General features: G+C 35.9%; 1 protein-coding gene across 2 annotated transcripts in view; it reads left to right on the top strand.

The window, feature by feature from the left end:
- Positions 1–24112, top strand: part of CUNH15orf41 (chromosome unknown C15orf41 homolog) — a 125362-nt gene that overhangs the window by 7770 nt on the left and 93480 nt on the right. For both annotated transcript variants that reach the window (XM_027709034.1, XM_027709040.1), the window contains exons 2-4: positions 18036–18081; positions 18937–19001; positions 23532–23592. In XM_027709034.1, coding sequence (XP_027564835.1) covers positions 18036–18081; positions 18937–19001; positions 23532–23592 — 172 coding nt within the window. The remainder of the gene's footprint in view (positions 1–18035; positions 18082–18936; positions 19002–23531; positions 23593–24112) is intronic.

The raw sequence follows: 24112 nt of genomic DNA, 5'->3' as shown, positions 1-24112 counted from the left end.
CCTAAATCCTTTGAAGATTTGATGGTGAAAGACAATGATTGGAGGGGGCCTTTTAAAGCAGACGTGGAAATTAGTTCCCTATAATTTGAAAATGCATTCTGAGTCTGTTGGATCTGTGTGTTAAGTGCTCTTGTTTAATACAGAAGAAAAGAAAGAAATAGAAAGAGAGAGAAAAAATAAACGGAAAAATAGAGAAAAGAGAAAAGCAACAGGGAAAAAGAGAAAAAAGAAAAATGTAAATAAGAGGGAAAAGATATAAAATGCAAGAGAAAGGAATAAAAGGGAGAAAAAAGGGGAAGTAAAAAGGAAAAGAAAACAAAAAAGAGCAGAAAAAGATAAAAAGAAAGGGAAAGAAAGAAAACCCTATTATATGTCAAAGCTGTGGGAGTTGTCTTGGTCACAGTGTACACTACTGTGTTGCTCTAATTTGGTTGTACTTTTTTGGTTGTACTGTGTGGTTTAATTTGGTTGTACTTTTTGACACTTCACAGATTCCATGGATGTGATAATCACCAGTAGGACAGGAATATAAGTCTTGTGGCACAGGTTTTTCTAAGTATTTCATTCTAAAGCAAGCTTGGTGTCGTCAGACCAACAGATGTCTGTAGATTTACAGGCAAGATTATGGTGGTTGTTAAGGAAGGATGAAGTGGAAGTTTTAACGTTGACCATATGTGCATTTTAATTGACTTGTGGATTTTAGGATACCATTATATTCATGTTGCTTGTATTTAAGGAATATTATGATAAAAATGGTAACTCTTGATTGTATTTCAGAAACAGCTCCATACTGTATTGTTCTTCTGAAGCCATCAAACAAGTCTAGGCTTGAGTTTTATGAGCAGAGGGGATTTGTTACATCGGAATGGAAAATATTTTATTCATGCGTTGTTTTTTGGACAATCATATTCTGGGCTATATTACAATGGCACGATAAATTGCTGAATACACTGTCTGCTGAATATGACCTCACCATGAAAAATTTGATGCATTAGAGTAGGAAAGGTTGGAATATATCAACGTTAGCTGACAAGGGACTTTGAATTTTGACCTAACACAGATGACCTTTGTGTGCAATAAAAGTGAGTTTAATCTCCAGGTCAAGGTTGAGGTGAATGGTAGGGCAATGTGTATTGGTTTGTACTGGCTATGGCTGGATCACACCTAGCAAGCAAAGAAATCCAAGGTCTTTGCACTTCAGAGTAACCAAATGCTTGATTACCTAAAGTTTACCCATATCTGTTATACCACCTTCAAAAACTGTGCGATATTGTAGACAGCTAACTCTTCAGTAGCTGTGGACTATTTCACTTGAAGCTCAGTGTTTCAGAATGAGAGGTGTGAGGTATGAATATTGTGCTCTTATAGATCACTGAATAGGTAAATAAAATTTCTCCTCTAGCGTGTAGAAGAAAGACTGTCAAGTATATTGCCTTGCTATGAAAAGGGTGATATCTAGAAGCTTTGTTTCTTTGACAGCTAACCCATCTTTTGAACATCGGAAGTTTATTCCTAAGTGTCTTAATGCTTTTAAGAGGAACATAATTAAGAGAGCTCTGATATGTTTCACTAGGCAAATACAAAGAAAATGGGTCCTTTTGAGCACTCTGTTTCTGCAAAAGGTATTTGATCAAAAAAGCTAAGTTACAAAATGTTTTGGGGGTTGTCAAGGTTACTTAATAAAGACGTATAGGTGAATTTAAATAAAAGATTGTCATGTTTTATAGTAGTCACAAACAAAATCTGTCTTTTTAACTGGCTGGTGTTACAGGAGTGCTATTTTACTAACATACTAAAGGTACGTTTGATGAATACACATGGAAGAGCGGTAGCAGTGGTGCTGTGGGAAGGAGGGAGTTCTCTTTAAATCAACCAGGGGAAAAAAAAGTTTGAGGCTAATGGAAAGAACCTCTACTCCTTTAATAGAGCCTGCAAAATATATTCTCCAGGACTGATGAGCTCTGAAGGCTCTAGAGGTTTGATGATTGGAATGGCAGGAAATCACGCTTTCAGGACATAACGAATTGACTAGGCCATCCATCATTTGTTAGCATGCGCCGAAACACTGGGTTTGTGTGCAGAGGTCTGTGATTTAGTAAATACTTGGGAGATGAATAGAGCTTACACACAAGGGAAGATATTGCTGTCCTTCAGCAGCCTTAGACACAGATCCCTGCTGAGAAGGCCGTCTGACAGCAGCTCATCAGTAACTGGCCTGTCACAGTCAGTGATGCCCACCAGCCATCCCCAGTATATTAAATGCATTTTTAATATCTGCTTCAGTAGATTTAATGAAGAAAATTTAGTTTTCATACTCTGATCACTGCTTCCTCAAGTGTTTTAAAGCATTGAGTGAAGCACTTCCAAGAAAGGAACTGTGCTGATAACTGGAGGAGTTGATTGAAAATCAAAATGAAACAGGTGTGTTACTATCTAAATAGTTTCCTTAAAGCAAAACAAAAGTGTTTGGAAAAAGCAGTGATTATCTTAGAAACAATTGACCCCCCTGCAGAGGGACCTTATGCATCAGGCTGTACAGCAGCAGAGATGCAGTGCTTGGAAAGGTGTTTGCACAGGGGTTCTGTTTAGTATGGCTGGGCTTGCCAAAAATTTCCTACGCTTTCATGTGTTAGTGCTTGAATCAGATGATCGCTGTGTCTGGCTTTCAGAGTCCAGAGAGGAGGGTGGCTGTGAATGCAAGGAATGGAATATATAAGTTTTTAATAGCTAACATAGATTTTTTTTTGGTTTTGGCATTTTTGAGAGGGATGCAGTTGGTTAAAATAATGATAGCATTCCATAGTATTATGTAAACTGATATAAGAAAAAAATAACAAGACAGAATGGAAAATAAAACTGCTATTTTTATAACTTACCAGACTCATTGACAGTTATTCAGTATTGACATTCTGCGTGTAAGGATTGTACAGAATTATTTTTTAGCTTCATAGCAAATTATAAGATCTTTTGCTGTCCATACATATAGATAAACTTCATAGTTGTTTGATTTTCCTGCGAACTTTCAGGGAAAACGTCTGTTTACGTAAAGGCAAACATGTTGGTTTTCATTTCCTAACGAGATTCAGTGCTTATGATATTTACTTCAAGACAGCAAGACAAACAACTCGATTTTGTTGGACACATCTATCTGGAACATTTACTTCTTGAGCTTTTTCTCCCTCAGGAATCCATTCTGTGTTCACAGAAGAGAAAGCAGGTGTTGAATGAGACCTATAAATTTGATTCTTGTATGTGTCAAAACAGTAATGTATTAAATGCATATTATTATAAAAATTTAAGATGTGTCCTTAATGCTTACATTTTTATAACACATGACAATATTAAATAATACATTTTCTTGTTAGCATCTGTTTGCTGTCATTGTTGTCAGGACCTATGATTTATTACTTAAATTAATGACTACAACCATTTTAGTGCTGATATATGCCCCTTATGGCTTTTCGCATCACTTAATAAAATAACATATACACTTCTATGAGAGTAATCTTTTAATTGTTTATTCCTTTAAGTTCCTGGTGAAAGTAACATCCATTTACAATGTGAAAGTCTCAGAAACTTGTATTACACTTCAAAACTGAGTGAAATAATGCTAAGAATTAATTTCTGTAAGAATATGGAATACAGAAACTGATCCTGTTAAAATTGTCTTCTAAGATAAACCAGATAGAATATTGTTTCCAAGAGAAACCAACAACATTGAAATATGAGTGGAAAAATACTGTTCTGTGTTCTTCTGATCGGGTGATGGTTAAAAGCCTTGTTCATTTGTTTGTTTGACTAATTGGTACCATACATGTAGATTTCAAACTCCCATAGGCATGCTCTGTCATTAGTTTTCAGCTTGTATCTCATGGAGTCTTTGTTGTCCATAGATTTCAAATGAAGAATTCAAAGTAAATGAACTTCTTGTCAGCAGGCTTAAATTTGCCAAACGGGAACCTGTGCCTGTTTTGGGAAAAACGTTCTGCTTTGAGAACAACTTCGGATGAAAACTTCTGTTTTGTAAGCTACTAAAGCATTTTTATTTCTCTTATGATTTCTTTTTGTACTTTTTTTTAATTCTTATGTCCATAACATTTTGAGTATGGTAGTGATATGAATGAGATATATTATGCCTTGCAGTACACACATCAGGATATGCAGTAGCCTGATTGATAGTAACAGTCTCATTGCTTTAGGCTGGAGAATTCTTGAACTTCAGTTCCTTGCTTTATCCTTCTTGTCTGCATAGAATGTTTAAGCAAGTGTCGCAAAATGGCTTCGGGTCAGGATGTAGTGCTGAAGAAGACTTTATTGTTTGGGTGATTCTCCTCTATTTGCATATTTGTATTTAGGCCTGCAAGGTCTTGGAAGCATGTGGTGGCCTGGATTCCCATATACCTTCAGAAACTTCAACACTGAATAAAAATATGCTAAGATAACACACATTATTCTTTCACAGAAAGCAAAATGTTGTAAAATATTCCTTTGAGTAAGACCCATGTGATAACAAAGGTAGTGTTTTATGTAATGCAGCTTGTCTGAAACTGTTTCAAAGACAACATAAAAACTATGACCAGAATGGAGGTAATACTCACTCCTGTGACTGAATTAATGTTCCTCCTTGTTAATTGAGAACCCAGGCAACAATAAAGACATCATTATCTCTATTTCTATTTGTGGTTGGCTAGGAGATGGCTGAACTTGTTATCAGTCCTCTATTAATACTGGTAACATCCAGTTCTTTATTGCATCTCTTCTGTGGAATGCAGATGTGCACTTTGAGGCTACAGCTTGTAGAGAGTACAATAACTAATAGGCAGAGAGTGTATGTTCCTACAGATAATATGGCTGTTAAACATTAGCCATTTACAGCATTAATATAAAATGCATGTTGTCAATGCAGCTGTCTTTCAGTTTTCAGCACAGCTGAGCAATATGTCTTCCTAGACAAGCGCATTTCCTTGGGATACGCAAAATGCAAAAAGAAAAATAACTCTAAAGCTCTATTTCTGGTTCTTATAGAGCTTAAAAAGGAAGATTTGCTTTAACCAGTTGAATAGGCCTAGCAAGTTCTGTTCCAAATACCGAGTTTAGTGACCTCATTGTAATGAGTTGTCTAATGCAGGAATGTATTTTCCTTTATCCTTTTATTAGGAACAGGAGAATATAATTATTGACCAAAAAGAGTAAGTTGAACTACATTTTTTATCTCATTTGTATTGTGTTCCTTTGACATCACTAGTCTGAGAGAGAAAAAGGAGATGGTCCTTTATGGAATAAATGCATAGTTTCAGTCTAAATATTTTCTTAGCCATATCTGTCTGTTTGGTGTGTCCTCTAAGTGTGCAATGTTTCTTTCCAAACAAATTCCATTGGTTGCCCAACAACTATTATCCACAAGCTTCCTGCTTACACTTTTTGTTTTAATTTACTGTTTAGACACAGACCTCACCAGTGACAGACATTGTTATTTTTGTGGTTTCGAGGTTTCTGGGTAGAGAATAATGTCTATTTATCTACAATAGATGCTTGCCATTCTAACATTTTAAATCTCAGTTATTTAAAAATATTATTCAACTGTTTCAGCTACTATGTAGAAATGAATATATTTCTATATAGACAGATTTGGGGTGATCAACATGTATCACATATTACTGGTTTGCATTAGTTTATTTTGTAATTCCTAGCTCTTTAGTCTCTTTTTCAAGGATATATCTTTCTCTTGCAATGAACTTTGCATTAGTAGATCAGGATGTTTACTGAAATAACCAGTTAAAATTATTAAAATATGCAGTGGAAAGCAGCATGCTTAGTTTAATGTGCTTCTAAATATTAAATGCAAGCAAAATGAGATATAGACATGGAGCTATTTGTTACATTTTAGTATATGAAGCAATAGCTGTGTAAACCGTAACCTCGTAATTTTGTAAGTTCCACTTTATCATGTAGCTGTAAAAGGCAATCAAAATAAATCATGGAAGATGAAGAAATATTTTCTAGGGCTTTCTGTGTGCTTTCAGAAGTGGCGCTTGATCCATGAAATTTTAGTAAGCATATTAAATAATACAATATGATGTGCAACGTGTCAGGTCTGATAAATTATTTTGTATAGGACATTTATACAGCATATGGTGAGCTGCTATCTGAACAGCTTAATGACTAAATTATGTTAATCTTTCTTGCCATATTTACTTTTCATTTGATAAAATGGCATTTTCAAATTTTTATTTTATTTTTTTGATCATGTGCAGATATAAGAAAGGTGTAGGTCATCTCTGAGAAGCCGTGACAGTGATCCAAGGTTCCTCAGCTGTGCAGTGTACATAACACAGATGTTGGGAGAGTCATCTGTCAGCTATGCCTCTCCTATGGAGTTAAAGTTCTAAGGGGAAAAGAATTCGACACAGTGCTGTCACTGTTACATTTTCACAATAGAAAAGCATGCAAATATTCAACCTCCTGCTTAGCAGTAGTGCCCTGTCTAATGTCTGTGCTGGTTAGAATAAAAAAATAGTAGGTGCATCTAGGGCTCATAGATCTGACAAAGGTCATGCTATGCTGGGCATTTGAATTGGAAATTGTCTGGACTTAGATTTTATAAAGCTCCCACTGTTGTCGGGGAAAATTTCAGCAGGGTTTTGTCCCTAGAGAGGCCTCTTAGGCCCTTTTCTGTCCTATGAATGAATTTAGATGTGAGGGTTTCTCCTGCCTTAAAACTGTTAAATTCGTTTTGCATACATCCCCAGAGAGAAAAACTGGCAGATGCTTTTGTCTTGGAAGTGTTTAAAAGAAAACTGCAGAACAGGAACAAGGGAGAGAAGGGGCCCTGCGTGGAGTCCCAGAACATTTTGGAAATGGCCAATATGCAGTTTTCATCAGTAGTAAGGCGGGGCGCAATATGGTGCCTGTAGCTCTCTAGGGAATATGAATGTTGATTAAGCATACTCCCAGGCTTTGAAATCCTGAAAGCGGTGTCAGAATAATGGATGTTGAGCAAATGTCAAGCATTTGTTAATTTCTCTGTTATTTGGAGTTTATCTACCATGATCAATCAAATAAACTAGTGCTTCTCTGTTGTGGCATGTGTCATTGATATGGTGATTAGGTGGATAGAGAGGCCTTCTGCCTTTTTTTTTTTTTTTTAAATCCAGGTAACAGATTACATATGAACAACCATAACTTTAAGTTAAAGATTTGTTTGCAGTTGGTTTAGTGGAAAGTGGTGCATTAACAAAATACTTTGGGGGTAAAGAAAGAAAAAAGTATTTGCATATTTGTTGTGCTAAAAATTACATTCATGCAATATTTTCCATTTTTGGCCTTGCAGCTTTACTATCTAAATGAATTTCATTTACTTCTCAATGAAAGTTGATAGAGAGATCTTTTACTTACTGTTAAAAAGAGAATTTTGAAAACAAAGGATATCCACCCGAAATTAGTACTAATTTATGGTTTTGCCCCCTTCTTCCCTGTAAATCTTTTGGTTTCTATAAACTATAAACTTGGTCTCAACATCCCTGTTATTGATGGGGAAACATGTTCAGGTGCCCTTTAGTTAAAAGTGGAGTTGACTCTTTGACTTTTATGAAAATATGTGTTATATAATGTATATATGTTATATATAAGTTGTTAGTTACTGATTAACATGCAGAAATATTAACAGCCCAGTTGAGAATATTTTTTCTTCCTTCCCAATTTTCACTATTTTCTGATGTCCTAGTTCTGTTAGTTTGCCATTCTTAGAAGTTAGGGAACACACAAAGAGCTGATACTTAGATGTGAAGGACAAATTAAAATTAATCTGAAGGAGAAGGCAGCTCTCTGGCCTATGCTGCTTTGCTTTAATATATTAAGGCTTCAAATATGAGAGGATAGAGTTGGATGTTTTATGAGAGGCCTTTTTGAAAGTTGCCTGAGCATATTAGCAGTCAAATTTCACTGAATTCCAGTGAAGTCTATTTAACCCCTTTCTCATATGAATATGTGTATTTTTATTATGTTTTTGATAACTCACAAAAAATTAGGAAGTGTCAGTAAATCATACCATATTACTTGATGCATGTTGAGGTCATCTTCAGTTTATTTTAACATAGAACAAATGTTTGTTGAACTATTTTTCCTTCTTCCTTGCCTTCCACATTTATTTACCAAGGCCTCTGGGCTCATTCTACCAAAACAGGTCAAATTTTGGTGTTTAATGAAGATGATGCTATATAGTCAATCTTACTGACCGTTTACATCGGAGAGGATTTGGTTCTGTTAGTGGATGGAGTAAGAGTCCTTCTGGAAAGTCAACCTTTTTCAGCAGCATTGCAGGAAAATGCATGAAATTGCATTGTATGCATTTTCAGAGCAATATAAAGAACACTCAAAAAAAAATCCTCTGGAAAGGGGAGGAAGAGAAAGGAAAATCTTGTTGATAAGACTGAGGACTAGAGAATTTTTAGGATAGAGTAATGTAATATTGTGATCAGCTCTTGTTAGATGTTCCCTTCATATTGCCTGCCAGTTGTAGGTAGACAGCTTTTTTAAACAAAAGAATGCTGGAGAACACTAATAAAAAGGAATAGCTGAATTTTCTCCTTGTACATTTCTCCCATCTTTCCAATGGGAAGTAAGCAGTGGAATTAAATTAATTTATTCCCTCTATGGCACAGTAAGCTATATCCCTGGGTCTGAAGGTAGACTGTAAATATCTGCATGCATGGTACAATAACTTATGTATACAAGACTAAGTACTGCACTGTTGGGTAGGTAGATAGACAAGAATTATTCTCTTTTTTTTTCTTTTGATTTGTTAAATAATTATAAATAGCTTTAAATGATAAACACTGATTAGGGCTTAAGACTAAAATTCTCAAGGGGACTAGCTATAAATGGATTCACCTCTTGCCTTAAATTTGTATCTTTCCTAAAATTGGAATTTACTGAAAGCTATCACTTTGGGATCATCCATGTTTTAGTCTTTAAATTATATCCTCAATATTTTTAAATTATGTCATGAATTGGAAACATTAATAAGATCCTGACTTGTTTAAGAAATTAACAGTTTTGATTGGATAACTGGAAGCTTTTTTGACTTAAGGTGTTCACTTTTTACCCTGGAGATAGCTATGCAACAGTGTGTGCACTTGACATGTGATGCATGCAAATGCTAAATACAGTAGCAGCATGAGGCAAGTGTCATTAACAGTAATTTATGTAATGAAAGCCACCTGGCTGTCTTTGTAATTAATTGCTTGTAAATAATAAATTTAAATATAGTTTATAGTTTTCTAAATTTGATTATATATTTTTAGGAGCAAATTGTTTAAGGGAGTTTAGGGATTTATTTAGTTTCAAATTGGCACGAATATGCTTTTTACATACAGGCTAATTTTGTAATGTAAAAGCAATGGTCTAATTAGCTTCAAATTGCCATTCATTCATAAAAATTATTTTCTAAAATTAAACATCTATTTTGTTCAGAACAGTAGAGTTTTGAAGGAAAAAAGCTATAAAATAGAATTATTTTCCCCTTTCTCCACAATCAGTAAAGTTGATATTGAAGTCTGAAAAACTTACCTTGACTTCTTTTGATCTGATTCTTTTCCTGGGCAAAAGGGGAAGCAGTATGATAGAATTATCCAAACAAAATGAGGGAGATGATCAAAAAATAAGTATTTCAAATATTGCTTTCCAGTAATAGCCTACTAAGTGAGTATTTTTTCAATGTATGGACTTTGGCCCTACCAGGAGGGCAGATGGGAAAGGTAAGGGATAAACCCCTGGTTTAAAACTGTATCTTCTTTGCCTTAAATGCTTGTTGAGCTCCATTGCTGTTGCACCCTGGGAACATCTTTCTTTGCACAACCAACGTCAGATAGCAACTAGTTTTGTGTATTTTTGTCTGATGGTTTGACGTTTAGATTGTGGTCCTAAGATAAAAATGTCGAACTTGCAAACGTTTTTGATACAGTCTAAACTGAAGTGAATTGAAAGAAAGTGTGAATGATGTGCAGTTAAGTGGAAATGGGTAATTTGCAGATGTTTTGCCTTTTCGTCTCAGTTTCTGGTGTGCTGCTGTATGCCTCTGCTTTGGGATGTGTTCACTGGATATTAAGAAACTTTACTTCTTGCTAGGTAACTTGGAGTAGTTGAGGTCAAGAACATAGCAAATCATCTGCTTATGCTAGTCTTAAGCGTTGCTTTTTTAATTTAATTTTCTAAAAATTTTAATGGTAGATTTAAAAGCAGAATTTTTGAGAATACCAGGAGATGGAGATGTGGAGGATAAGTACTGAGATCATCAGAGTGTATATGGGAGACAAACCCTATTTGACTCCTGTCAGTTTCTTTTGTTAGTGGAGTCCCTGACTAGATACTCAAAGGGTACCAGACAATTTTTGCCTTGTAATATTCGATAGTCATTGAAGCCTGATGTCAGAATATTGGAGAGTTTTAATTTCATGTTTTAGCACTGACATTGTATTTTTAAGCCTTTATTGTGAATATATTTTGGTTTTGTATTACATCTGAAAATATTTTTCCATTTGAAAATTGAACCTTACAAAATAGTTTTATATTTTTATGGAAGAAACTTGAAACATTAGTGAAATATTATTTAATTAAAAAGGTGTCAGAGTGGGTTTGACATTGAAGTAGATTTCAAACATTCATGCCACAAGCACTGTGCTATTTAATTCCAGAAAGAAAAAAAAAATATCAAAACCATATCTTGGGCAAATTACTATCTATTTTCACTACTTACTTACTAAGATAGTAAGACCAAAAAGTCATTTATTTTCATTTGGAACTTCTATTCTTCTATTCCTGTGTTTTTAACCATATTGTGTTCCAGTGTTTATCCACTGTAAAAGCATGATGTTGCTCTTCTCATCATAACCATATATATGAGAATGGAATAGCATCCTTATTCTGACTTTTCGTGTTGGGAGATTGATCAGAAATACTTTGTAATCATTTGAATATGGCATATTTTGAGTTACAGTTGTATTACTGCTGTTGAAAGTTAGATTTTTGTGGTGTGGGTGAAAGAAGGTGTAATCCCTGTGAAGAGATAGCATTATTTTGTGATCATTGCCTGTATTGGTAATTTGTATTTACCTCTGCATTTTTTTTTCCACATCTAATACAGATTGTTCATAGTCTGCAGTTGTTTTAAAATATATTGGCTGTTACAACGGACACCAAAAAATTAGGTGTCTACAGGAAAAATTGGTGCCGTGTTCTTAAAGGAACTTCTAAGTCTTTCTAAATGAAAAATCAAACAGTATCTAATACTGGCAATTTTCCTCTGTCTGCTGCTAGAACTTATTGGCCAACTAGGTCAGACATTATTAAAGTTCAAGTGGCCCAGTGGGAAAAGTAATGGCCTTACGCTACTATGAATTTTAAATGCTGCCATTTCTATGTATTGCACCATCATCTGTTCTCTCACATCACTACATTGTATAGAAGTTGTGGGACCAACCAGTGTCAAGGTCATAGAAGTGATGACTCTTCTCAAGTAACCTTCTTGGAGCTTTCTCATACAGTTATTCTCATAACCCTGGCTATAGGTAGCAAAGTTGTATGAACATGCATGAATTTAACCTTTTTATTATCATTGTGTAGTGTAAGCCTGCAATGCAGGATATCTTTTTCCTCAGAAATTTTACTTTTGGATTTTACTTTTGATCCTACATAAAGGTATGAAATTGACTTCAAGGCAAAGGCAATTTTCAGCAATCTGTATTTAAATTTTTGAGTTGAGCTGTTGTATAGTTTACTGAAGTGGATATCAGAAAATTTCAAAATTATTTAGTGCTATCATTCTCCAGATGAGCTTGAATTTTATCTTGATTTTAAGTGTAAGGTAGTAAGTCTGAAATGAGCATATCAGCAGGTACTTCTTGTCATGTATATATATATAAAGATATATAGATATATACACTTAACTGCATTTTTATAATAGTTATATATTTATCATGGGAGTATTTCCTCAACAGCACTGTATTGACTTTGTAGTTCCCAAAGTAGTAGCTACTTATAATGCTTCATTGTATGGAAGGCTTCTTATGCAGAGATAATAAAACTAGTTTTGTATTCCAGACTTGAACTGGTGTAGCTGGAAAGGTGTAAAATTGGAAGATGGCCACTTTATAGAAGTTACCGTGTTGTAACTAAAGACTTCAGTACTTTTATGTGACTTAGTTACTCTAATTCAGACTCATATATTGATTTAAACACATATATTCACACACACATATATATAGACAAGTATATTGATTTAGCTTAAATTGGTAATTCACTAACTTCCAACAAATCAATGTTAGATTTGTGAATGATAAAGTACAAATGTGTACAGAGACAATGCTCTGCTTTTTGAGAATTTTCACATAGGGAAGAGACCGCAAGCATACTAACAATAAGAAATATTGTAATATTAAAGACTGCAGTGAAGAGAGGTTAAAGCTGTGACTATTCTAGAGGTCAGTGTGCTTCCTTTGTGCCATGTTCTTCATATCTTGGATGTGTATAAGCTTAACAGTTCCCAAGCTTTGGTAGGCCTTTGGTATTCCTGAGCCTTCCTAGATCCTCATGTGGCATCATTCAGGCTGATAAGAGGCCTTTTCTTTGTCTTGACAATCCTGATGCATGGAAGAAATTCTGAGAATCCACTAATTGTCACTTCCTCTCAAGTGGGAAGTTGAGCGTTGGACTGGCATTTACGGGTTTAACTGTGGTCCTTATTAGTCTGCATCCTGCAGTTCTGGGCAGTCATGGAGGCTTTACACATCCATGCTTGTGTTATGCATTTGAAACAATGCTATTTGTAATCCATTATTGACAGAGTTTTTACATATAAGAATGGACCGGTTAGCATGTCATAAGCAGTATAAACGTTACTTCCTTTAGGAGTCCCTGTTCCAAAGCATTTGCACTACAGAAGATGAGAATTTGGCTGAGTTTCTTTAATGTCTTTAATAATGTAACAGGAAAAATATATTTTCGACGCACATTTTGGAACTTCAGGATAGCTGTGAGGAGAATTCCTCTTTCACCACCAGTTATTTAAATTTGTTGGACATATATCTTTCTTTCCTCACTTAGATTCTTAATCTGGCATGGCAGCACCACAGAGTTCTAGCCCTATTACTTTTATTTTAAAGCTCCGTATTGCATTAGTGAAAGTATTTTTAAATAGGGGGAAGTTCTTTTCCAATTGATAAAAATGAGATACTCTTGCTGTCTACTTCACAACGTATCATAAAGGATATGACTAGCACTACATACTCGCTCTGGAGACTGGAAGAAAAGAAACAACTTCTCTCACTGCATGATTTTTTACTTTCCAGACAAGGTTTGACACTGCTGCTTTGGGATTTTACATGTAAGATCTTCTGAATTTTGGAAACACAACTCCTGCCCCTACACTCAGTTTTTTAACCCATATATTTATCATTTGGTGAAATGTTCCATTTTGTGAAAAGAAAGCAATGAAGCTATTCTATTTAACATATTTGTCTCATGATGGACTTTGCTTTGCCCCTGCTTGTCTACCCTTTTGTGAATAATTCTGGATTAAATACTGCAGTTCATATTTACTCTTGATTTATTCTTTTTGCAAATCTCTCTAGATACTCTTCCTTTGTTCCATGGTAAAATACATTAAATATAAAGCTGTGTTTTTACTCTTTCTATTTTAGGCAACAAGTGTGGAGTTAAAGATGAGGGAAACTCATTAAAAAAAAATAGATGAAACAAGTGGAAACTTCATTTTGCACCTAAAACTTCATATTTTCAGTAATCTCAGAAAATAAAGTAAAAAACTGTAAGTTTTATCTTATCCCTAAAGAATTAATTATTTGCAAGGGCTGATAATATAATATTTGCAGAATTTGTTATGTTTGGATTTTCTCCTGGTGAGGCTGAAGTAGCAAATATTAAGTTGGACAGCTCTCCAAATCTTGGCTAGATCTGCAGCCCTGCTTTGTTGAGATGATGATCTGATCCAATAAAATTATTTTCATCATTACTAGCTGGATCTTAACCAGTTTTATATCAACTCTAGTTATGAAGCACTAATCTGCTTATATAAACTACTAACTTATCTGTTACTACTTTATATATGAACACTCATTGCAAACCAGAACATTTCTGAAAAACTCTCCAGGGATTATAGCATTCCTCCTGTACCAAATTCTGGGATTCATTAGAAGAGAATGGTCTAAATTTTATTCTTAAATATTAAATGACCAGAAGGCATATTCTTTTTCCAGCACCAGACTTGCAGTTGTCTTTTTAGCTTGATTGATCTCTAAATTCTTAGAGATAATTTCTCTTATCACTTGTTCTGGACTGATTTTGACTTGGGCATCCCATTTTAAATGTGGGGTTTGTATATTACAGATCTCTTTGAGATCTCTTTGAGATCTGTAATACTTTTCCCTTTTTTTATTACAAGTAAATTTTTATATCTTTATATCACTTGGGACCTAGAAATTACACTTCATTTTTTTAAATAAAAGTTATTTATCTCTAAAAACATAGGCATTTTGAGGCAGATTTTAGATTTCACAGTTTTCTGCCCAAATCCAGTTATGTATTGACAAGACTACAAAGTACATCAGGCATTTAGATGGAAGTATGCCACTGACATCAACACAGAATAACAAAAGGTAAATTGATTCATTATGGATGCCAGTGTACATGAAAAAGAGGATATCTGAAGAGTGAGGCTCGTTGCTTTGAACAGAGCTCTGGGAGTTAGATTCATTACCATCTGGAATTACGGAAGAAAATGTTTCCACAAAGTTATCACTACAGAATTCAAGGGGAAAGTTTGCGTATTTTCCGGAAAATAGATTTGTTTCTACAAGAGGGGTAACAAGTTAATTTGTTAATTATTTTAACTAGGTGGTACTCAGAATTATGAGTTTGGGGTTTTTTCTTTGTTTGTATCGGAAAATCAGCAAATCTGTACCTTGGCTCTAACAGTTGTTTCTTGACAAAAGAGCTTGCTTGACACAAACATGTCTATATCCCTAGCCTTGAAGTAAGCCATGAGGCTTACTATAAAGTTTATTCCATGGAAGGCACTCAAATGTTATTTTGAATAAGAAGTATTTTCAGTGTTAGATTTGTTTTCCTGGATAGCTCAGCTATATTCATTTGTCTGCTCATTTGTTGCTTTGAAATCCTGTATAGAAGGATCAGAGGATGGATGGAGCCTGGCTGCTTTTGTAGAAGTCATGATAGCTTCCATGGTACAATCCCTGCTGTCTGTATTAGCAGTTGTGATCACGTTGTCCTGCTATACGAATGCACGTTCACGATTTCTGTCCACTCTCCAAGTACATAATACTGCCTTTTTCAGTCCTTTCTGAAACGATGATGTTTCAGTGTTCACTCAATGGCACCTTGCAATAGATGCTCCAGCTGTGTCTTGAGGAGCTATTTAATTTTGCCAGGAAGTTGTGTCAATGGAATTGTAGCAAGAAAACACTGTCAGATAAGTGGTTTTAGTGTTTAAGACAGGAACTATGTTAACCAGAAGAAATATGGAAGCAGCCATGTGAAGATATAAATCCACTTCTCCTGGGGAAGGAGAAAGATCATTTGGTAGTAAGGCTTGAAATTTTTTGAATAGTGTTACTGAAATAATTCTCTTTGCCACAGTGGTAAAGTTTCTGTGCAGCCAACTTGCACTGTTAATGGAATGATTTTTTTAGTATTCGTGCTGAGTCCTAAATTATCTGAACAGTTGGAAGCATCACAGAGGAGTGTTGAACTAAACGGAAGTAGAGCATCAAAATCCAAGGACACCAAGGGGTGAAATAAAATGGACAAGAATCATAGAAACATATAGTTTTGAAAAGACCTTCAAGATCATCAAGTCCAACCATTAACCTAGCACTGCCAAGTCCACCACTAAGTCATGAGTGTAAAAGGAGGGATAATGGTCTTAATTCTTTTTGATATGTCAGTGGGTTTAATAGAATAATGCAACAATAAAAGCAGTTATCATACAAGGAATAGCCTAAAAACACAAAAATTATATCAGTGAGAGAGAACTCAAACCAGAAATCTGGTCAAATGCTGTCCTATTTTGTTTTTTCCACATCTTTCTCTAAATTCGGTTCTACCACTATGACCATGTAAAATCTGCAAGATAATAATAGTTGAGAGCCATTAGGGGGCCATATGATTCCAACTTATTTATAGCCTGCAGGGTTGGGTTTTTTTTAATTCAACTTGAAATATCTTAACTTTCTGTATGTGTATAGCCTGTGTAAGTATATAGTCCTAATTTCTTTCCTTTGTTCACCTTCTAATGATTATATGTGCATGTTGAAGATTGTCATAATTGGATGCTACACCATTTGGGGAGGCATTGTGGTACGTAGCTCCTTACCTATGTGTTACATAATGTATATTTAAGTAAATATTTATTTAAATAATACTTATTTTGATAAAATATTTAAATTCTTTATTATATTGTAATTACTTTTGTCTGTAATTCATTAATTCAATAAATCTGTGTATTAGTCAGTTTCTGTTGCTATCATTTTTTTGCAGCTGTAACATTCAGTCTCGGTGAGTACTCAGGGTGAACATTCCCATGTGTAAAATACCAAAGATCAAGGCTCAGCTTACTGCTGTCACACAGATGCTGCACTGGGCAGACAAGCTCAAAATACAGAGTTATGGCAAAGATGTTGGAAGCTCAGCTATGGATAATACAAACTAGTAAGGTCTTTATATAGCACTGCATTAATCTACACTTTGTTCCTGATTCTTCAACTATTTGGTTTAGAGGTAACTTTATATCGTCCTGCATATACATACTGTCTGTTTAAACCTGAACAAACCATTTGTACCTCTATTCCCTTTTGAAAGTGGGAGTAAGACTTCCCTATCTTAAATTAGTATTTCTGAAGTATGGAAATTGGAAGAAGGGTCATTTAAGTATGGGGAGAACATGTATGTTTAATGAAAATATGATATGGTACAGGTGTAACAGGTACATACAAGAAATCTGAAAGAAGATTTAAACATTGCAGAGTCTTTGAACTACCTATGCTATGCCTTAGTAGGTAGGTTCCTGAAAGGAAAAAATGTTAATTATTCATAATGCTTTGCTGTACCATAAAACTCGATTTATTGAGACTATAATTTGTTCAAGTTGCATGTAGTAGGAAAATATATCAGGAGTAATTAATTGTATTCAGGATGTGATGAGGTAGATATATCCACAGAGGACAATTGAAAACAGTAGTGGTGTGGTATTGATTGCCTTTCAGAGGGAAAAAAAATCTTGTCTCGTTTCTAAATGTTAACAATTCAGAGAGAAAAATTCCCACTTGGGAAGAATGCTTTCCAGGTTGCTTCATTGCCAGGTGTTTGACATTGAATGAGCCTTAGATGAATGAAGCTTATGGCAGCTTTTGGAAATGACCGACTCAGGGGAATCTCAGCTTCCTGCTGTGAAAGTTTCTATTTTCAAAGCACATCAGTTTCAGTGGGAATGTTCCACTGGTCCCATATGCTAGTTCTGATAGAGGGTAAGTTTTTAACCCGAATATGAGACAGCTACTGAAGAGGTTCCCTTGCTGCTAACAAAATGAATTTCAATATGTTGCCAATGAATAAGCGGCACATTCCCAACTGCTGATGGAATTTAACTCCCATCAATTATTAATGGAAATTTTGCTTTAATTTCCTTTTTTTCCTGTTGCCTTTTAGCTCCACTACCTTCTTCTGATAGGACTTTTGGGTTCTGAACCTGAAAAAGGAATCACCCAGGCAATATGTTAGTTTGCTTTGAAACTCTCGCTATATTTTCCTTCCATCCCTCATACACTCTCTCCTTGACCTAGCAGCAGGAAGCCTTTGTCTGAGGTGTTCATCTGGAACAACTTTTCCACACTTGTTTTCATGTTCTGTTAGATTACAGGGCAGCAGGCCTACCTTTGAAGCTCCCTTCTCTTTTGTTTCTTTGCAGTGCACTCCAGTAATTAACTTTGTCCTTCTTTTATTTGTTCCAGTCAATCGCAGTCCACTCTGCTGAGCATCTTCTCCCAGGAGTACCAGGTTAGAAGTTTTCTCCTTTGTGAGGGTTGACAGGTGCCTAATTGAATGATGAATGTCCCTTTATTTCTTTGTAATTGAACTGCCAGCTTTCTGATTGGTTTGGAGGATGTTCCTTTTTCCACATCAAGCACCGCCTGAGTCTCAGTGGATGGCTGCCAAGCCTACCCATCCATCTGTCTAATAACATCTAGCCTTTGCTTATTTGGTGGACCTGTAATAAATTATGCTAAACCATTATTATTCTGACAATAATAATTTCCCTGTGTTGCGTGGTTCCATGTGCTAAATGTTTGCTGACTTGCACTGTCAGTGCTGCTTTCCATTGCTGACAGAGATGATGATAAATGACCATTGCCGGAGTGGCAGAAGGCAAGAGAGGCAGAAAATGGAGTCATTTATCATGAGATGACAGATGTCAGTCAAGTGGCAAGTCTCTATGGAATTACTTTTTGTAGTTTTTTTAAATAAGTTGTTTTTAAGCAATGTTTTTCCTGGTTAAAAATGCCAATTGAATTGTAGAACTAGAGTACACCAGACTGAGATGGAATTGAATTGGGGAAAATTACAACAGAGGTTGAAAGAGAGAACAAGGGTTTTTTTGCCCTCTGCAGCCTTCAGTAAACTTATTTAGATTCAATTATTGTGACCTTATTGGCTTTTACATATGGTACATTGCAGTACAGTCTGAAGACGTTCAATTCAATAGGTAGATTGAATGTCATTTCTGTACAGAATCTAAAACCAGGGTTCACATATATCAAAGTGTAACCAAGGATTGTGTGTTTGTGCAGTCGTGATTTCTGTGTTTTGATCTATGATATGTTTGTAAAACTCTTTGTTTTTTTGTTTTTCTAGAAACAAATCAAAAGAACACATGCCAAGCACCACACTGCTGAAGCTATTGAAACTTACTACCAAAGGTATGACCTCCTCACCCCAGTTAAGACTGTCATCATAGCTACTATTTGTTATGGCAGTTATGAGTAAATAACCTTATGAAGCTAATTTTCTACAAAAATAAATTAAGAATTTGAGACGGGGAATACAGAATGGTTCACCTGAAAATGTTTTTCACTGAAAATGCAGAAATTTTTCAGTATTTGGTCATTTTGATTAAGAAGGAATTTACTTTTCTGGCTCTAAGTCGGGATAAGCAAATATTTTTTACAGAGTATGTGATACCATTTATTATGTATTGCCTATAATTTGTAATTGTAGGATTTCTGTGTCAAGACTGATATTGATGACAGCTTCCTTACAGCTAGAGAGCTTGTTTTGTTACTGTTGCTTGTACTTTTAGAACAACGCTTTTGTTACATTACAAAAAGTTACATATTCATGTATTGTCATTTAAAGCACTAATTTTTAGATCACTCCTGTTTTATCAACAGAAGTGTCAGAAATAGTTTTTAAGGGAGGATGAAAACCTTTATGTCATTTTACAATATTTTACAATTGTTTGCATCTTAAGCTAATAAATTGTGTTTGCTACACCTTATAGTTTGTCTGTTAGTTCTGTACGCTTTACTAAAAATATTGCAATGACATAATTGGGACATACTCATAACAGGTAAAGATATGCAATTAAAATATGACTTTGTAGACTGACATATCTGAGGAGCATGCATGGCAAGTGAATTCATACTTGTGATTATAGATGTCTGATATTCATTCTTAGTATTAATCTGTGTGAACCAGGAAATAAACAAAAAGCCTTCATTTGTAAACAAATAACTGTGCTTCTGCCAGTCACATATTTAAAATCCAACCGCAGCTTGATTATATCAGACAGTGGTTTAGAATATCTAGTGTGAAGTGTGCTGTTTTTTGGGGCATTTGGTTTTCTTTTTTTAGTAGTTGCACTGTTCTGTAAAAATTTGCACTGGATCACATCACACTTTTCCTAGGGTTGATTCTTGTTTAGGAAGACTATTGGCTTAAAATTTTGTTGTGTTAATAGCCATGTATATACAGTATTATTTTTAATTATTTTTCACTAGCACAGTTTCAGTGAATGTTAATGGTCTGTGTTAATGGTAACTGCTGTGTAAATAATCCTTTTCTTTAGCATACGTGTAAATCGCTAGTTCCAGCAACTTCAACCTAAAACATGGGACCAAATTCTGCTTTATGCAAAGCAGCAGTTGTGTTGGTGTCAATAGGGTTGTAGGTATGATTAAGTTCGTCTCACATCAGGTTGGAGAATTTGGTCTCCTGTCCTCTTCTGTAGTCTGAAGTATGATAGCAGTACATAACTAATGCATTATGTATGAAGCTATGTGGTAGTAGTAGGGAAAATCATTCTTTACACTATTTCTGAGTATTTCATATTGCAGGTGTATTAACATGACCAAATAAAATGCACATGTTTTAAAATCAGAGATGTTCTGGCTAATAGTTAGAAAACTCGTCTCAATCCTGTTTTAGTAGATTTACTGTGTAGTGTGTTTAGTAAGCTACAGAGGCAGACGACTTGAGAGAGAAGCCACTTTGAAATGCTTCAGGCGTAAACATGACAAACACGTCCTCTACTCTTCTGTAGCATCCATTTTGCTGCTGTAAACCCCGGTCTGTGTGCTATGCTCCTGTCATGGTTTGAGATCTCAAAATCCAATTCCTGATCCCTAGCCCCCCTCCCACATCTCAATCCCATGTGAGATGGGTTTTCCAGACAAAAACACAAGACTCAATATGGGGGGAAGGAATATATTACAAGACTGTACACATAAATAAATACTTATACTATAATACATTACATATAATCTTAACTCTATTTCTATCTCTACCATGGCAATAATATTTACAGTGGGCCAAATCTCTTCTCCCTCCAAATAAAAGTCCAGGAGAGAAGAAGAAGAAAAAACCCCTTCCAGTCTCTCTAGGCAGCAGATCTCTCTAGGCAGCAGGCTCTCTGTGTCTTTCATAAAGCAGTTGCAGCTGGATCCTTGCCAATGCACACGAGGGGGGTCTCCAAGCCCCTCTCGGCCCCTCGACGCCAAACGAAGGGTCTTTCCGTGGGCTGCTTCACCCCAGACAAGGTTGCTCCACCACGGTCATATCACGAAGCACCGGGGTCTTCGTGACGGTCTGGTATCCTCAGGGGAATCCAAGCCCCTTCACAGAGCTTCTGTGCCCTGCCTCAAGGTGGCTGCCAGCTTCTCTGAAGCTGCAGCAAGGGGGGCCAAGGTCACCCCACACACACACATTCCTTTGGCCGTCCTGGCTTATCTCTCAGGAGGCCGGAGCTTCTTGGCTCCTCTCTGTAGTGCATACTGCACTCCAAGACATTTTCAAGTGAGTCCAATTATCCTCCTCTCTCTCAGAGGAGTCTCCAAGGGAGTTTGGGGGTTTTGGTTATTTAGTTCTTACCCCCCGAAACTCTGTTCCTGCTGCTGGCTCGGTTCTCTTGTCCTGCTTTCTGCTGCTGGCTCTTTTCCTCTCTTTACTCGGCTCGCAGAAGTTTTTCTGTCTGCTTCCTCGGTTCTTATCAGTTGGCTCTTTGCCACTGCTCTTCGGACGCTGCTGTTCTACTGCTGCTCCCAGCGTCTCCCACTGCTGCCTACCGGGGAGAAACTCCCCCAGCTCCTAGCCACAGGCACTCAGCCCAGCTAACACTGTTCCGAGTCCCCGCAGCCCCCCAACTGGGGGCTGGGGGGGGCCAGAGGCCCCAAGGGGCCCCGAGCCCCTTCCTTGTGGCTTCTACAACATGGCCACTTCTCCTTCAACAACAAGAACCACCTCTTCTCTTCCGGTCGAGAGATATGTTTATATTTTGCAGGGGCACTGATTGGGTCAAACCCCAAGAGTCACCACCCCCTGGGGGTTACCACTTTCCTAGTTTCAGGGGGAAAACCTGGCTCAAACCACTACAGCTCCTTACTATTTCTGCCAACATACAAGCAGATAATTGTGCTGTCATTGTTTTCTTAGTTCAGAAACTACCAGTTTTTGAAGGTAGCCATTTCCAGTGATCCCTGTTAGGAGCAAGTAGAACAGTTGAGTAGAGTACTTTTTGCTGCTCTGCTGAGGCTTACTACTCTGAAATTTAGGCAAAGACAAATTACAAGAAGGATCAGAAAGTTTTCACAACAGTGTTGCCATCAGCATGTGAGACCTGTTAGTCCATAATGGAGTTGCCAGTAGCATTAGAAATATCTGACAGAAAATTACATCATCGTCAGCTGTAGTTTTGCTGTTCAGTCATCTAGATGCATGTTTTAGAACATTAATCTCAAATGAATGTTCCTGGTTAGGTATTTTGTCTATGATCTCTCCTTTTCTTTTTCTGTTATAAATTTTCAATGTATAAACATCCACAAGGCATCTTGTTTTATGGTTTTTTTAGTGTAGAACTGAAATAGGTTACAGCAAAAAGCTTTTTCCATTTCTGTTATTCATTAAACCTCAGAATAACTTGCAAGCAAAAAGTCCTCTATCTAATCTTACACAAAGAGGTTTTATAAAGGTGTTACACCCATTCCACAGAAAGGTAAAATGAAAGAATTTTAATGTCTGTAACTAATGAGCAGAAGAGTGTCTTCTGATGGATAGATAATGATAGAGCTGGAAAGGCTGTGGCCTTCTAATGATGTCGGTATTGAAGTGCTGTGCGAATACAGATAGGATAAACGAGCAGGTTCAAATATTGGTAACTGTTGTTCTTTTCCACATGGCTGCAAAGCACAAAGTGGCTTCCAGTATCATAGTTTCTTCCCATCAGCTCTTGAACACAGGTTTTAGACATTATCAAAATGTAAACATCAGGCAATGAAAGTAACAGAAGGGAGGAAGGCGATATTGTGTGAAGTGATGGTCAGAAACATCACTGTGTTAACTTAACCAGAAACATTAAGCCTTTGCCACTGATAGGATAATAACTTTCTATCAACTTTTACTGGATCCTACATGTTTCTTTTTATTTTCTTTTTAGAATATTAATTTAATTGTTAGACTCTGATTTCACTGAAGTAAACCTTTAGTATTTAAACTACTGCCCGATTGATAAAATCTGGATTAAATTTGAGAAATTTTTTTTGTGCATAGCAGTGAATTGACTAAGGTATACAGCACGCCTTCATAATTGAAGGTCACGTGAAACCAAAAATCTTTACTGTGAATAGTAGAGGTTTATTTGTCTGTGATGCATCTTGAAGTAGTACAGATACACTTAATTTGTATGTCATTAAGCCACAATTTTTTTAATTTCTTGATTTATTGTGTTTTTTATGAGTGACTTCATTGAGATTGATATATATTGCAGCTGAATAGAACAGGAGACAACCCTGGAGAGTTAGTGATGCCCTAAAATACTTATTTCTTAAAAGATTTCCCATTAAGTACTCTGTACTGGAGTATTTTCCCCCAAATGAAAGAGATTCACAGGGGATGCTGACATGTATAAACTGGCCTTTTCTTGCCACTGCAAAATTATCTGGCTTTGTCTTGTCTAGATACCTGAATGGGGTGATGAAAAATGCAGCTACCCCTGTATTACTGGAGCTGGCCAATGAGGTAATCATCTTTACATTTTTCTTTAATCTTCCAGTGTAAAACCTAAGGGGCATATCTACAGTGACTTCAGTGAGAAATGTAATTAACCTAAAAAAATGGTTTCAAGGCACATTAGACATTTAAAATGGTTCCCCAGTCTGTTAGTACTTACAATAATTAGACAAAAAGCCCCATTTATTAATAAATCAGTTAATGTAATTAGTCTCTTAACTTGAAGGCGAATGTGTAAGATACTCTGAATTTGTATTTTGATGAAAATTTCAGACAGAATATAGGTCTTTAATGCATGAACTTACTAAAAATTCTCACATTGATTAGATGGAGTTGTATCAGTTTTACTTATATTTGATTCCTTGTTTTTAATAACAAAACCCATCAAAGATATTACTATTTTTTTTAATAGGAAGGGTTAAAACAGATAATTTTCCTGAATCCATTTATTTCTGTTCATATGGATTAGAGGATGGCTAATGAAAACTGCTTAATATAAAGCAATTAAGCAGAATAAATTCCTCAGTGT

Source organism: Neopelma chrysocephalum, unplaced genomic scaffold, assembly GCF_003984885.1.
Source record: "Neopelma chrysocephalum unplaced genomic scaffold, ASM398488v2 Primary Assembly neopelma1_24, whole genome shotgun sequence".
NCBI classification, from domain to species: Eukaryota; Metazoa; Chordata; class Aves; order Passeriformes; family Pipridae; genus Neopelma; species Neopelma chrysocephalum.
This window is presented reverse-complemented; position numbering and strand designations above follow the sequence as displayed.